The sequence below is a fragment of the Bombina bombina genome, chromosome 1 (assembly GCF_027579735.1).
Source record: "Bombina bombina isolate aBomBom1 chromosome 1, aBomBom1.pri, whole genome shotgun sequence".
NCBI classification, from domain to species: domain Eukaryota; kingdom Metazoa; phylum Chordata; class Amphibia; order Anura; family Bombinatoridae; genus Bombina; species Bombina bombina.
Genome location: NC_069499.1, coordinates 1,184,252,518 through 1,184,268,468, shown reverse-complemented (window position 1 = coordinate 1,184,268,468; position 15,951 = coordinate 1,184,252,518). Strand labels below are relative to the sequence as shown.

Genomic DNA, 15,951 nt, shown 5'->3' with positions numbered 1-15,951 from the left:
TTTTTTTTTTATATAATTTTTATTAGATGTTTTTATTATGAGTGTAAGTCTTTGTAATGTAACCAGAGCTCTGAGGTCACACTAAACCGACACGCTATATCTTGAATTGCGCTCAAGCGATCGTGTTTACTTTCAACGTGTAATATTAGTGAAAAACCTGACGCACGCAAACACCCACGATGAACCCCTTATTGCTTGTGCATAACTGTTAGTGCACCACTCATAATCTAGAACTTTATGTATCTCTTAAAAAAACATAAATGTCTCATTACAGGTTGTTATGATCTACACATTCTCAATGCATTTTGAAATGCCAAACAATGATTCGCGATATGTGTGCAGGCATCGTCAGTTTTTCCTACATAAAAGCACCCACAGGAACAATTAAAGGGACACTATACCCACATTTTTTCTTTTGTGATTCAGATAGAGCATGCAATTTTAAGCAACTTTCTAATTTACTCCTATTATTAATTTTTCTTCATTCTCTTGCTATCTTTATTTGAAAAAGAAGGCATCTAAGCTTTTTTTTATTAGTTCAGGGCTCTGGACAGCACTTTTTTATTGGTGGATGAATTTATCCACCAATCAGCAAGAACAACCCAGGTTGTTCACCAAAAATGGGCCGGCATCTAAACTTACATTCTTGCATTTCAAATAAAGATACCAAGAGAATGAAGAAAATGTGATAATAGGAGTAAATTAGAAAGTTGCTTAAAATTTAATGCTCTGGGAGACATTTATCAAAGGTCTGGCGGACCTGATCTGACAGTGCGGATCAGGTCCGCCTGACCTCGCTGAATGCGGAGAGCAATATGTTCTCCGTATTCAGCATTGCATCAGCAGCTCTTGTGAGCAGCTGGTGCAACGCTGCCCCCTGCAGATTCACGGGTAATCTGCTGTGTCAATTGACCCGATCGTACTCGATCGGGTTGAATTGCAGGCGATGTTATGGATCAGCGGTCTTTAGAACGCTGCTTCATAACTGGTGTTTCTGGCGAGTCTGCAGGCTCGCCAGAAACACGGGCCCTCAAGCTCCATCTGGAGCTTGATAAATGGGCCCCTCTATCTGAATCACGAATGAAATAATTTGGGTTCAGTTTCCCTTTAAGTAGGTATATCACATATTTCATAGTGCAGGTCATATAACGTCTAATAGTATATATCTTGGTCTTATATGGATGTTGAAACAACTGCCCTGGTACCTATGACATGTGAGGCATTCAAATTCACTACAAACAGGATATAAAAGGTTTAGAAATCTTAGAGATTACCTTGTAAAAACAGATTTAGCCCCAAGAGAAAAGAAGGAACTCTGGTTTATGAAGGCCAAGAACTGATGTTTCAGATGTGTAAGTTGTAAAACGTGTCACAGTATGATATTTTTATGCTCAAAATATATAACGTGTTTAATAATTGCTGTTTCATATACAGTACTGAAATCTTTTGAGTTTTAAATCTTCCCACAGAATCCCATAAATCAAATGGGGCATCAAACTCATATGGGCTTTTTGCAATATTCTGCATATTATTGTTCCTGACATAAACTGTAATTTAAGTAAACAATGAACGATCAGAGTTCATCTTTTATCAAGGAAACTATTCTTTGACCTTATGTTAACTGACGGAATTTGTGCCTTGTATCACTAATCACTTTGCTGTCACAGGGTCTGCAGAGACGAATGTTGGAGAAATGGGGACAGATCAGGACGAGACAGGACCCCAGAGGCAGTTCAATGCAGCTGTCTCTGTCATCCAGGGCTTACCAAAAAGGGGTGCGTACAATATGTACCTACAGGTAGAGTTAGATTATTGACATAAATCCCTCAACTGTGTATATGTATTTGTGTGTGCTTGTATATACTTGTGTGTGTGTATATATGTATGTATATATATATATATATACTGTATTATAAAAAAATATATATATAATATTTTATAATATGTGTTATCAGGGTTCCACAAATCCATGGCACCACAAAAACTTGTGAGTCCTTTGCCCTTATTTGTTTTTTTTTTCAACACTGCACCAGGCATGTTTTAAAGAGCACATTTGTGCTTGGCACCTGGCATGAGTTGTGAGCTTCATGCAATTCAAAATATTATTCTAGTAATCACATGGGCCCTGGTCACTGTATTATTACGCTATCGTAACATCCCAGGTGTTATATTTGTGCATGAATTCATATCTTACAATTATATCCTTTATCTGAACCGTACAAGTTTAATTTTCCTATCCCTTTAGATAACAGTGTAATAGTATTCTCAAAGCCCAAATTCTGGCATCTGGACAGTAATAAAGCACTTAATGGACTTTAAATAATACTGTATTTATTGTGGTACTGAGCCGAAATCCTGCTAGACACAAAGACTATGGTCCTGATTATCTAAAGCTCACTGCTCTATCACATTTTAGCTTGAGAGATGTTTATCTAGCTATGTAGGGTTCAGAAAGGGAAGGAGAGACAGATACATTGCAATATAATGCCAGAAAAGTATCTCAAAACATTGCGTAATTTCTCTCCATGCTGGGGAGGTTTTGATCATCAGGCCCTATGTGTATGAGATATTCAGTGCCATATTAACATAGCAGCAATACATTGTTAAACATTGCTTATTATCCTTCCAGTCCTTGGAAACTAATCTCATGGTTTCCTAACTACACTAGAATGTCTATATAAATGTGAACAAGGAGAACTAATACAATAAATGACACTGATCGCCTTACTATTAATGTTATCAAAAGGTTTCTGTACAACAGTAAATATGTCACATATATCTGTAGTCATAACTATGTGGTTACAGAATCTTCATTTTCTGCATCAAATGGAACTTTTTAACAAGGTTATTTGATCTGATGTCATTCATATGTAGTACCTAGGGCCGGCTCAAGAAATTGTGCTGCCTGGGTCCGAGAATGCAATGACACCCCCCACACACACCAGTAGTAACATTAATGATTAACATATCAACCTATTAGCCTCATCGCTGACCTTACTAAGCCTGCCTACCTGCATGCAACCAATGCTTATGCCCAATTGTGCAATAAGTGGGATGGAGAGGTGCACTTGTCCCACCTCGAATGTCACCCCTAACCCATTATGTGTCTTTGTGCATTATGGTCTAGGTCTGACAGTTACTGACAAAGTCACTGTCAAGTGCTGCCTGGGTCCCTTGGACCCACTTGGTCCCATGGTTGAGCCGGCCTCGGTAGTACCCTTAATGTTGCCATCTCTTCAATAACCTTTCCTTCTTAATATGAGGAGAGTCCACGGCTTCATTCCTTACTTGTGGGAATACAGAACCTGGCCACCAGGAGGAGGCAAAGACACCCCAGTTAAAGGCTTAAATACCTCCCCCACTTCCCTCATATCCCAGTCATTCTTTCCCTTTCGTCACAGGAGGATGGCAGAGAAGTGTCACAAGATACGGAGTAGTTCCTTATGAAGGGTACCCCTCCCTTTGAAATGGGACTGAAGTTTTAAGTAGTCTTGTCAGCCTCTCAGTGAGAGCATTGACGAAAGTTAGGGTCTGGAGATGCAGGGAGAGTCTTTCTGCAAAACCATCCAGACTCATATTAACAGCTCCTAAGCAATCAGTGTTGATGAGTTTCACTGCCTGCTTTCATCACTCAAGTCCATGTCATGAGCGATGCTACAAGACTGTCACACTTGAGAGGCTGTGTTTCTGTTCCACAGCATAGATTCCGGTAAGATTGTTTAATTTTTTACACATACGATAATGCTAGAAGACAGGGTCACAGTGTGGCTCCTTTTATTTGTATGGAATCAAGGGTTAATATCTCCTGAGGGGGGATTATTGAACAGCGGGGATTAAGCAAATACATTTTTATTTGATTTATACTGCTTTACGTGTGAAATGTTTTTTGAGGCTCATAGGCTGATGTTGGATCATACAGGTTACTTCACTTTAGAGGTGCGCAGCTTTACAAGCTTGGTGTGCTTTTTCTTAGCGGAGGCTGTCCTAGGTTGTGCTCCATGTGACCGGGTGTGGTCGTAGTTTCACTTCCTATTCTCTGACCGTGCTGGTTATCGGAGAGAAGTGGTTTACTCTGTGTGCATGGGTCATAGGAGGTGGTGGGTGCCCCAGCCATTGGGGGTATAAAGGTGCCGTTTTTATATTTTATATAACGTTAGTTATTGCTATATTAGTACATAGCCCATAGCTATGGGGGACTCTGACATTTTAGAGGGTACTCCCTCTATACCTAAGACTAATGCCTGTTTATATTGGGAGGAGGTTGAGGTATACTCGCCCTCTTAATTATTTTCCACATGCCTAGAAAAAGTGATTATGTCAAAAAAGGTTAACATGTTTCATACCACTGAGCCTTCCCCCTCTGAGGGGTCCCCATCCCGTGAGGTGCGCACCCTGCATCCATCTCCCAATACACATGCAGTTTCCCATAGCACGCCTGATCCTCCATCTGGAGGAGGCCGTTTACCTTTAGACTTCACTGCGCAGTTACAAACGCGGTGTCTGCGGCCATTAGTGTTTTACCTCGCCCTGCTAAGCGCAAGGTAAAATATTGCTATCCTTCCCAGGGGTCATCTTTTAGTTTATTGACTATAGCTGATAGACGGTTATCTGATGATGAAGTTCTTTCTGATACTTCAGAGTGTGAACTTTCTGGGTCTAAATCGGCTGCCTCTAAGCCTCCAATTGCGGAGGAACCAGATTTTCGATTTAGGATGGAGCACTTGCGCTTTCTTTTAAAGGAAGTTCTGGCTACCTTAGAGGTTCCAGAGGCCAAACTGCCTGAAGAACCTTTAATTCCTAAACTGGATAGAGTTTACGAAGACAGGGTTGTTCCTCAGACTTTCCCTGTTCCTGTAAAGATGGCAAACATTATTAAGAACGAATGGGAGAGGATTGGTTCTTCCTTCACCCCTTCATCTGTCTTTAAGTAACTGTTCCTGGTCCCGGACTCTCAATTGGAGTTGTGGGGTTCCGTCCCTAAGGTGGATGGCGCTGTGTCCAAGCTTGCAAAACGCACTACTATCCCACTGGAGGATAGCTCGTCGTTCAAAGAGCCCATGGATAAAAAGATGGCAACTCTGTTAAGAAAGATGATGATAGAATTAAGGCTTTAAGGGTCACTAATTCTTTTATTTGTTATGCGAATATGCAAATTATTTGTTTAAATGCTAAAACTGCTGGGTTTTCTGTTCAGGCCCGCCGGCCTCTGTGGCTGAAGTTCTGGTCTGCGGACATGACTTCCAAGTCCAGACTCCTTTCCCTTCCATTCAAGGGTAAGATTTTGTTTGGTTCAGGCCTGGACTCCATTATTTCCACGGTTACAGGGGGCAAGGGTGCCTTCCTACCGCAAGATTAAAAGAACAGATCTAAGGGACAATCTAATAATTTTCGTTCCTTTTGTTCTGATAAATCCCAGCGTCAGCAATTCTCCACTAAGACCAAGCAACCTAAGACTTGGAAGCCGGCTCAGAATCAGGTTCAAGTCTCTTCCACCCAAGGGCAGATTCCTTCTCTCAAATCTGTCATCAAAGCCAGAAAAGAGGGATTCCTTTCTTGGGTGAGTTTGGGATCTGTCCTCCTTAGGAGTCATTGTCCTGGTTCCCATAGAGGAACGAAGCTTGGGATACTACTCAAACCTTTTTGTGGTACCAAAAAAGGAGGGAACTTTCTGCCTGATTCTGGACCTTAAGTGCTTAAACAAGTTTCTGAACGTCCCCTCGTTCAAGATGGAGACTATAAGGTCTAGTTCAGTTCAGAAGAGACAGTTCATGACCACTATAGATCTGAAGGATGCTTACCTTTATGTTCCAATCCACAGGGAACACTTTCAGTTCCTAAGGTTTGCCTTCCAGGACCAGCACTTCCAGTTTATTGCTCCTCCGTTTGGCCTAGCTACTGCCCAAAGAATTTTCACAAAGGTTCTGGGGGCTCTCTTAGCCATGGTCAGAACCCAGGGTATTGCAGCAGCACCTTACTTGGACGATATTCTGGTACAAACACCATCCTTTCGTCTAGCGGAAGAACATTCGGAATCTCTTCTCTCTCTTCTTCAATCCCATGGATGGAAGATAAACTTAGAGAAGAGTTCTCTTCTTCCAAGCACCAGGGTAGAATTCCTGGGCACTTTAATAGACTCACTAGTCATGAGTAAATTTCTTTCAGACCAGAAACGTTGCAAGCTGTCTTCGGCATGGCTTGCCCCCTGGACCTCCTCAAGGCCCTCTGTGGCGCAGTGTATGGAGGTGATTGGTCTCATGGTGTCCAGCATGGACATAATTCCCTTTGCCAGGTTCTGACTCAGACCGTTACAGCTGTGCATGCTGAGACAGTGGAACGGCAATCATTTGGATCTGTCTCAACAGATCTCTCTGGACAACCAATCAAGAGAATCGCTCTCTTGGTGGCTCTGTCCAGATCACCTGTCCCAAGGGACATCCTTTTTAAGACCATCCTCAGAGATTGTGACTACAGATGCGAGTCTCTCAGGATGGGGAGCAGTTTGGGGAGCCAAGAAGGCTCAGGGCCTTTGGTCTCGGGAGAAGAACTCTCTTCCGATCAACATTCTGGAACTTCGAGCAATCTTCAATGCTCTGGAGGCTTGGCCCCGTCTGGGTTCGTCCCAGTTTATCAGATTCACATCAGACAATATCATCTTGGTGGCTTACATCAACCACCAGGGAGGAACGAGGAGCTCCCTAGCAATAAGGGAGGTATCTCGGATTCTGGAGTAGGCAGAGGCCCACAACTGTTCGCTGTCAGCGATCCACATTCCGGGTGTGGACAACTGGGAAGCGGATTTTCTCAGCAGACTATCCTTTCATCCGGGGGAATGGTCTCCCAATCCCGAGGTGTTTGCGGAGATATGCAACAGGTGGGGGACTCCAGGGATAGATCTCATGGCGTCCCGTCTCAATACCAATCTACCCAGGTATGGGTCGAGATCCAGGGATCCTCAGGCGGAGCTAATAGATGCATTAGTGGTGCCTTGGAGGTTCAGTCTAATATACCTTTTTCCGCCATTACCTCTCCTTCCTCGAGTAGTGGCCTGCATCAGGCAGGAACAGGCATCAGTGATACTGATTGCTTCATCGTGGCCGCAAAGGATGTGGTTCACGGATCTAGTGGGAATGTCATCATCTCCTCCATGGAAGTTACCTTGTCGCAGGGATCTGCTGGAACAAGGTCCTTTTGTTCATCAAAATCTGGATTCTCTGAGGCTGACTGCGTGGAGATTGAACGCTTAGACATAGCCAAGAAAGGTTTCTCTGAGAGAGTTATTGATACTCTCATTCACACTTGTAAGCCGGTTACTCGTCACATCTATCATAAGGTGTGGAGGACCTACTTATTCTGGTGTGAAGAGCGTGCATTCCCCTGGCATAAGGTCAGGGTTTCAAGGATTATTTCCTTTCTCCAGGATGGTCCGGAGAAGGGCCTTTCTACTAGCTCCCTTAAGGGACAGACTTCAGCCTTATCTGTTTTACTGCACAAGAGGCCCGCTGAGCTTCCAGATTTTCAGTCTTTTGTTCTGGCTCTGGCTAGAATTATGCCTGTGTTTAGATCTAGTGCTCCTCCTTGGAGTTTAAATCTTGTTCTTAAAGTTTTGCAGAAGGCTCCGTTTGAGCCTATGCATGTAGTTGACATTAAATTACTGTCTTGGAAGGTTCTTTTTCTACTGGCTATTGCTTCGGCGTGCAGAGTCTCTGAAATGGCTGCCTTGCAATGTGAGCCTCCTTACCTAGTATTTCATGCTGATAAGGCTGTTCTTCGTACTGGGTTAGGTTTTCTTCCTAAGGTCGTTTCAGAACGCAACATCAATCAGGAGATTGTGGTTCCTTCCTTATGTCCTAATCCTTCTTCTTCGAAGAAACGGTTACTTCATAATTTGGATGTGGTTGGGGCCTTGAAGTTCTATCTTCAGGCTACGAAGGAGTTTAGACAGACTTCTTCTTTGTTTGTTGTGTATTCTGGGAAGCGAGGGGGCAGAAGGCCTCGTCCACTTCCTTATCTTTTTGGTTTAAGGAGCATTATTCGCTTAGCTTACGAGACAGTGGGACATAAGCCTTCTCAGAGGATTGAGGCTTATTCAGCTAATGCAGTGGCTTCCTCTTGGGCCTTCAAGAATGAGGCCTCTATGGATCAGATTTGTAGGGCGGCTACCTGGTCCTCCTTACATACCTTTTCAAAATTTTACAAGTTTGACGTTTTTGCTTTGGCTGAAGCAGCTTTTGGGAGAAAGGTTTTGCAGGCTGTGGTGCCCTCAGAATAGGGTCCGCCTCTTTTTTTACCCTCCGGTTTATTCAGTGTCCTCTGGAGCTTGGGTATATGTTTCCCACAAGTAAGGAATGAAACCGTGGACTCTCCTCATATAGAAGGAAAGGAAATTATCTGGTAAGCATAATTTATGTTTTTTCAATCTTGATCTGTAAATATGATGGACAAGTAAGGAATGAAGCCGTGGACTCTCCTCATATTAAGAAGGAAAACATAAATTATGCTTACCAGATAATTTCCCTTCCTTCTGTATGAGGAGAGTCCACAGTCCCCGCCCGTATTCTCCGATGGGCGGACTTACATTCTTTTTGTTCTTCTGGCACCATTTATACCCTGATATTTCTCCTACTGTTCCTTGTTCCCTTGACAGAATGAATGGGATATGAGGAAAGTGGGTGAGGTATTTAAGTCTTTGGCTGGGGTGTGTTCGCCTCCTCCTGGTGGCCAGGTTCTGTATTCCCACTAGTAAAGAATGAAACCGTGGACTCTCCTCATATAGAAGGAAAGGAAATGATCTGGTAAGCATAATTTATGTTTTTTCAATCTTGATCTGTAAATATGATGGACTTGTGCTTTTAAAAAACATTTCTACCTTTTTGAAATTATATTGGAATTCATTGTTATGTAAATGAACTCTACATTAATCTGTGCAATCACTGTGTAGCATGTTGCAAGACTAAATAAACTGAAAGAAAATTACATACGCTGCAGCCTCTCTTGACCAGTGGGAGAAAAGACGGATTTAAGATAGAGATAACTTACAGGAAAAGCATATTAATATATGTACATTGTATTGTTTACTCTACTTATTTAAACTTACTATAATGGATTTAAGTTTAATACCAGTGTAGGATGCATGACATTTCTCATTGTAAAGATTGCTAAAAGTGGCTGTTGGTTTAATAATTTATAATACTCTTACAGCTCTTTCATTCCTAGCAATGGGAAACAAACATTCTTGGCACATAGGCCTTGGATTTTATCTGATAATCTGCAGCTGATAAATGATAACTATTATAACTCACGTTAACATACTCAGCTTATCTGTTTCAGAAGGATAAATGGCTACGTTATCCATGCCTGGAGGTGACTGCAGCTCAGAGGTTGAATTGCATAATAGAAAAATGCATAATAAAAAGACAATGCTATAGCACGTACTTTGAATTTCAAATGAGTAGTATTTTTGTTTTACTGGCGTACTTCAAAGTTAGTTCCATTTTTACTCCCTTTGTGTCATGTGATAGCCATCAGCCACTCACACAAGAAGGAACTGTTGCCTCAGAAAGTGTGCACATAAAAAGATTATGTACATTTTGATAATGGAAGTAATTTGGAAAAATGTTTAAAATTGCCTAAATAAAGAACGTTTAAAGGGACAGTAAAGGAAAAATTAAACAGCAACAATATTCTTTCTAGTAGACTTCTTCATTATATTCATAATCTATAGTAGGTCTCTCCCTACATTAGAATTAATTATTTGCATATGAGGTAGTTGGAAATAATTGTTGGATAATTCTATTTTGAATAAACCAATAATGAAACCTGTCTTGTCATTTATGGTTCCTTCTTTAGACAAACCATAGTAGTACCATGACAAATACTGTTCTATAGTATTCATCACATGTGCACATCAACAACAGTGATGTGGACTCCTAAATGCCATAAGTTTTAGTGACAACGTGCCTTGTGTTATGGGACCCAACATTCTTCTTTCATAAGCATACAATTTTCAATAACTTTCAAGTTTACTTCATTCTTTGTTATTCTTTGTTGAAGAAGCAACAGTGCACTACTGGGAGCTTGATGAACAGATTGGCAGAGCTATACACAAGATGTGTATATGCTATCACTAGTTAGCTCCTAGTAATGCACTGCTGCTCCTGAGCCTACCTAGATATGCTTTTCAACAAAGGATACCAAAGGAATGGAGCGAATTAGATAACAGAAGTAGATTAGAAAGTTGTTTAAAATTGTACCCTATATCTGAATCATGAAAGAAAAAACTTAAGTTTCATGCCTATTTATGTATTTTAAATGTTCCTCTGTATATTGGATAGTTTCTCATATATGGACATGTGTGCTGATATTATAGAATGTCCTGAAACAACACATTATTTTATTGTGTATTTTATGTAAATATATCAAATGACTATATTAGCATGATTGTAATTAATAACTTACTTTCCTTAACATCAGTCGATTGTATATAGGCTTGAATAGCAAGATAATTATGCTTTACTGTTGGGTTACTGAAAAATCTTCCTTCAGCAGTGCATATCCACTGATTGGTTAAGGTCCTCCAGCTATATACCCACTTTCACACCATTGTCACATTTTTTATTTACATCTTCTCTTTTATTATTATAATCACTATTAATAATAATAATAATAATAATAATAATAATATGTTATTTATAAAATATCAATTAATTCTGTTTTCAAATAAAGATAGCAAGAGAATGAAGACAAATTGATAATAGGAGTAAATTAGAAAGTTGCTTAAAATTGCATGCTTTATCGAAACCATTAAAGAAACATTTTGGGTTTAGTATCCCTTTAAAGGGACAGTGTACACCAATTTTCATATAACTGCATGTAATAGACACTACTATAAAGAATAATATGCACAGATACTGATATAAAAATCCAGTATAAAACTGTTTAAAAACTTACTTAGAAGCTCTCAGCTTAGCTCTGTTTAAAAGGTTACTGGAACACCCACTGCAAGTGGGAAATATCAGACACTCCCCCTCCCCCTTCCTCTGCATATGAAAAGACCCTTTACACAAACAGAAGCAAGCTGGAGTAGGTATACATCAGTATTCTCCTAAAACTTTGGGGCTTGGTTAGGAGTCAGAGCAATGTTATTTAAATATAAGCAAAACTATCAATTTAAAAAAAAACAAAAAAACTTTATGGGCTATATAAATAGATCATCTACAAAACATCTATGCACAGAAAAAAACAAATGTATAATGTCCCTTTAAGTTTGTTGCTATACATCTCCAATATTTTTTAATGCACATTAGCAAGCAATAACAAAAGCTGTTTTATATTTATGGCTGTGTAATGTATTCCCCCCCCCCCCCCGCTTTTATGTCCCCTTAAAATATTGGATACATTAGTTGCACAGTTTTGTTATTTTTCTATAGTTATTTACATGAAAGCATAAAAGATCTTGACTTCTTCTCAGGCTCATATCGACCATCCCATGATGAGATGCTGCGGTTCTACGGCTACTACAAACAGGCAGTTTTAGGACCCTGCAACATCCCCCGCCCTGGATTTTGGGATCTTATTGGAAAATACAAGTGGTACTGTCTCACTTTTTTTTTTTACTTCCACTAGTATACTTTAATTACCAGTATTTTGTTGCCATTAAACCTCAAATCTAGAAAGGAATTGCATTATTCAACTTAAAGGGACAGTCTAGTATAACTTAAACTTTCATTATTTAGATAGGACTTTTAATTTTAATCAACTTTCCAATTTACTTTTATCATCAAATTTGCTTTTTTTCTCTTGGTATTCTTAGTTTAAACTAAACATAGGTAGGCTCATATGCTAATTCCTAAGCCTTTGAGGGCTGCCGCTTATCACATGCTTTTTAAATCTCTTTTCAACACAAAGAGACAGAAAGTACATGTGGGCTATATAGATAACACTGTGTTCAGGCACAGGGGGTTATTTAAGATCTAGCACATTACAATGCTAAATGCAAGACAATAGATAAACAGTCACAGTCATGTGATCAGGGGGCTGGAAGAAAATTCCTAGATACAAGGTAATCACAGAGGTAAAAAGTATATTAATATAACTGTGTTGGTTATACAAAACTGTGGAATGGGTAATAAAGGAATTATCTATCTTTTAAAACAATATCAATTCTATGGTTGACTGTCCCTTTAATGCTGACATTTTTTGTTTTTCTGTTTGCAGGGAGGATTAACTCATTTTTTAAAATGAAATGAATTATTTTTGTTGACTTGTTACATTCTGTTTTCACAGGGGCAGTTTGGCCCTAGCAGGGTATTAGCTTGTCATAAAGAAAATAAATCCGCCAGTATGTCAGTTCATTTTATATTCTATTGTCCTAGCAGACACCTTTTACACACCCTGCCATTTATATACATTTTGTACTTGCTGGAACGGAATATGTAAACAGTTCAAGCTTATTCTTTCTCTACAGTTTTGTGAGCAAATTATAGATTTCCCACTAAGAATTGTTCTCAAATGTATTGTTGCAAATACATTTTTACAAGCTGCCCCATGTCTCCATAATAGCTGCTGCAGTTAGTCTAAAGTGCATGTTATGTTTTAAATGTGTCTTAGCTGCAAATTGAAGAGGACAAATTGGTCACTCTTATTGAATTGTTTTGCAGGGATGCCTGGAATAGGCTGGGAGGAATGAGCAGAGAGGAAGCCATGAGGGCATATGTCAAAGAGATGAAGATGGTGGCACAGAAGGTGAGAGAACTTTCTTTTTCTTAAGACATATTATATAACCCTATTGAACGAGTGTTTCATTCTTTTTGATGGAAATTCAGTCCCTTATGTCAACACTGTTGTTTCAGTCACTAGGAAATGTCACCACTTTTATATAGGGCAGTTTCATCTGGCAAAGTACACAAGTCTATGGTGTGCATGAAAGAACCTTACTTGTCATTAATATCCTCTGCATTAAAAAAAATGTCAAGTTAAAGGGACAGTCTCGTATAAATTGAACTTTCATTATTCAGATAGGACTTTTAAGTTTAATCAACTTTCCAATTTACTTTTATCATCAAATTTGCTTTTTTCTCTTGGTATTCTTAGTTTAAACTAAACATAGGTAGGCTCATATGCTAATTTCTAAGCCTTTGAGGGCTGCCTCTTATCACAAGCTTTTTAACCCCTTAATGACAAGTGACGTACCAGGTACGTCCTGCAAAAACTTGCAGTTAGTGACAATGGACGTACCTGGTACGTCACTTGTCTAAGAGAGTGCTGGAAGCGATCGCAATCGCTTCCAGCAGCTCTCAGGGTATTGCAGTGATGCCTCGATATTGAGGCATCCTGCAATACCCTTAGAAAGCATCCGATGCAGAGAGAGCCACTCTGTGGCCCTCTCTGCACCGGTAGCGATGCGGCCGGTTCGTTGGTGGGTGGGAGCGCAACTGGGAGGCGGGTGGGCGGCCCATCGCTACCCGGCATCCGGCTCCTGTTAGTGCAATGTGCACGCCGGGTGCCGGGAGCGTGCGGGGGCGCGCGCACGCCCGCGATCACCTATCCACACTGACACCAATGAGTGGGAAGAGGGGGGGAAATATATATATATGAGGATCTGGGAGGGGGAGGGGGTTGGGGTATTGTGGGGGGCTGCTACACTACAGAAAAAAATACATTAGTAATAAAAAATAATTAAAAACACTTTTTTGGGGGGCAAATTGGGTACTGGCAGACAGCTGCCAGTACCCAAGATGGCGGCAATTAGGTAGGGGAGAGGGTTAGATTGCTGGGGGGGGGGATCATGGAGGTTGGGGCTAAGGCAGGAGTCCATCACAGCTAAAACATTTTATTTTTTTTTATTAAAAAAAATAAAAACTCCTTTTATTTAGTACTGGCAGACTTTCTGCCAGTACTTAAGATGGCGGGGACAATTGTGGGGTGGGGGAGGGAAGAGAACTGTTTGGGAGGGATCAGGGGGTGGGATGTGTCAGGTGGGAGGCTGATCTCTACCCTAAAGCTAAAATTAACCCTGCAAGCTCCCTACAAGCTACCTAATTTAACCCCTTAACTGCTGGGCATAATTTACGTGTGGTGCGCAGCAGCATTTAGCGGCCTTCTACTTACCAAAAAGCAACCACAAAGCCATATAAGTCTGCTATTTCTGAACAAAGGGGATCCCAAAGAAGCATTTACAACCATTTGTGCCTTAATTGCAGAAGCTGTTTGTAAATAATTTCAGTGGGAAACCTAAAGTTTGTGACAAAATTTGTGAAAAAGTGAACTTTTTTTTTATTTGATGACATTTGGCGGTGAAATGGTGGCATGAAATATACCAAAATGGGCCTAGATCAATACTTTGGGTTGTCTTCTAAAAAAAAATATATACATGTCAAGGGATATTCAGGTATTCCTGACAGATATCAGGGTTCCAATGTAACTAGCGCTAATTTTGAAAAAAAGTTGTTTGGAAATAGCAAAGTGCTACTTGTATTTATGGCCCTATAACTTGCAAAAAAAGTAAAGAACATGTGAACATTGGGTATTTCTAAACTCAGGACAAAATTTAGAAACTATTTAGCATAGGTGTTTTTTGGTGATTGTAGATGTGTAACAGATTTTGGGGGTCAAAGTTAGAAAAAGTGTGTTTTTTTCAATTTTTTCCTCATATTTTATATTTTTTTTTATAGGAAATTATAAGATATGATGAAAATAATAGTATCCTTAGAAAGTCCATTTAATGGCGAGAAAAACGGTATATAATATGTATGGGTACAGTAAATGAGTAAGAGGAAAATTACAGCTAAACACAAACACTGCAGAAATGTAAAAATAGCCATTGTCATTAAGGGTAAGAAAATTGAAAAATGGTCCGGTCATTAAGGGGTTAAATCTCTTTTCAACAGAAAGACAGAAAGTACACGTGGGCTATATAGATAACACTGTGTTCAGGCACAGGGGGTTATTTAAGATTTAGCACAAAACAATGCTAAATTTAGGATAATAGATAATAAACAGTCACAGTCATGTGATCAGGGGGCTGGAAGAAGGTTCCTAGATACAAGGTAATCACAGAGGTAAAAAGTGTATTAATATAACAGTGTTGTTTATGCAAAACTGGGGTATGGGCAATAAAGGGATTATCTATCTTTTAAAACAATAACAATTCTGGTGTAGACTGTCCCTTTAAAGCTGTTTAATTAGCAGGAAGTTCATAACTCATCTAAAGGGACAGATAGCTAACTGTCTATTTAAGATACATTTACAGCTCTATTGGTGATCAGTAATATGATCTCAAACATAAAACATATAAATGAATGTTTTCATTACACGAACATCTGTTTTTAAAAAACAAACAAACTGACAAATTATGTAAATGTCTCTTTAATCTTATAAATCTTTTTCTGCCAGATCTTGGTTTAATTGTCTGAGAATAACATATTCTATTATTCCCTCCTGGTCAAGTAGACTTGCTGGCACATGAGATAATTACTACTCTGTTAAAATGGAACTTCAAAGACAAACTGTCAGAATTTCAATTCCAGACTCTGTTAATGGGACAATGTACTCAGGGAAGGAGCTGATAAGAGTTAATTGTTTTCAGTGCTAGTGCAAGCACACCCTTTCAAATGGGCTGTCTTCTCTCTCTTCCACCCTACTAAGAAATTGATTTCTTCTGCTTCCTCTTTTTTACCTAACTTTTCTATAGCCTATATTGCATTTGTATTCAGTATAGGTTTAAACAGATAAAACAGCTATTTTAGATCCAATCCAGCAGGTAAAATGGATCATTGAGAACACGGTAAAGGCGAAAAAGTTTTCAGTACAATGTCAGCTTTAAAAATTTATTAAATAGAGTCTGTTTGCCTTTAGATTGAGGATTGAGGATTACTGTTAGATGAACCTAAGTAGCAGATGGTTACAAATGATTTCTTGTAGGGTGCATTATATCATTTCTTTCAGCAAATATTC

The 15,951-nt window shown here is 39.7% G+C and overlaps 1 protein-coding gene across 3 annotated transcripts in view; it reads left to right on the top strand.

Annotated features, from left to right (window-relative positions):
* The window catches only part of ACBD4 (acyl-CoA binding domain containing 4), a 122,620-nt gene that overhangs the window by 30,731 nt on the left and 75,938 nt on the right, over positions 1 to 15,951 (top strand). For 2 of the 3 annotated variants that reach the window (XM_053699826.1, XM_053699822.1), the window contains exons 2-4: positions 1,668 to 1,775; positions 11,468 to 11,588; positions 12,657 to 12,741. In XM_053699826.1, the coding sequence (XP_053555801.1) occupies positions 1,694 to 1,775; positions 11,468 to 11,588; positions 12,657 to 12,741 (288 nt within the window). In that variant the 5' untranslated portion in view covers positions 1,668 to 1,693. Of the gene's footprint in view, positions 1 to 1,667; positions 1,799 to 11,467; positions 11,589 to 12,656; positions 12,742 to 15,951 lie in introns of all 3 variants that reach the window. The other variant, XM_053699829.1, reaches the window with a different exon arrangement.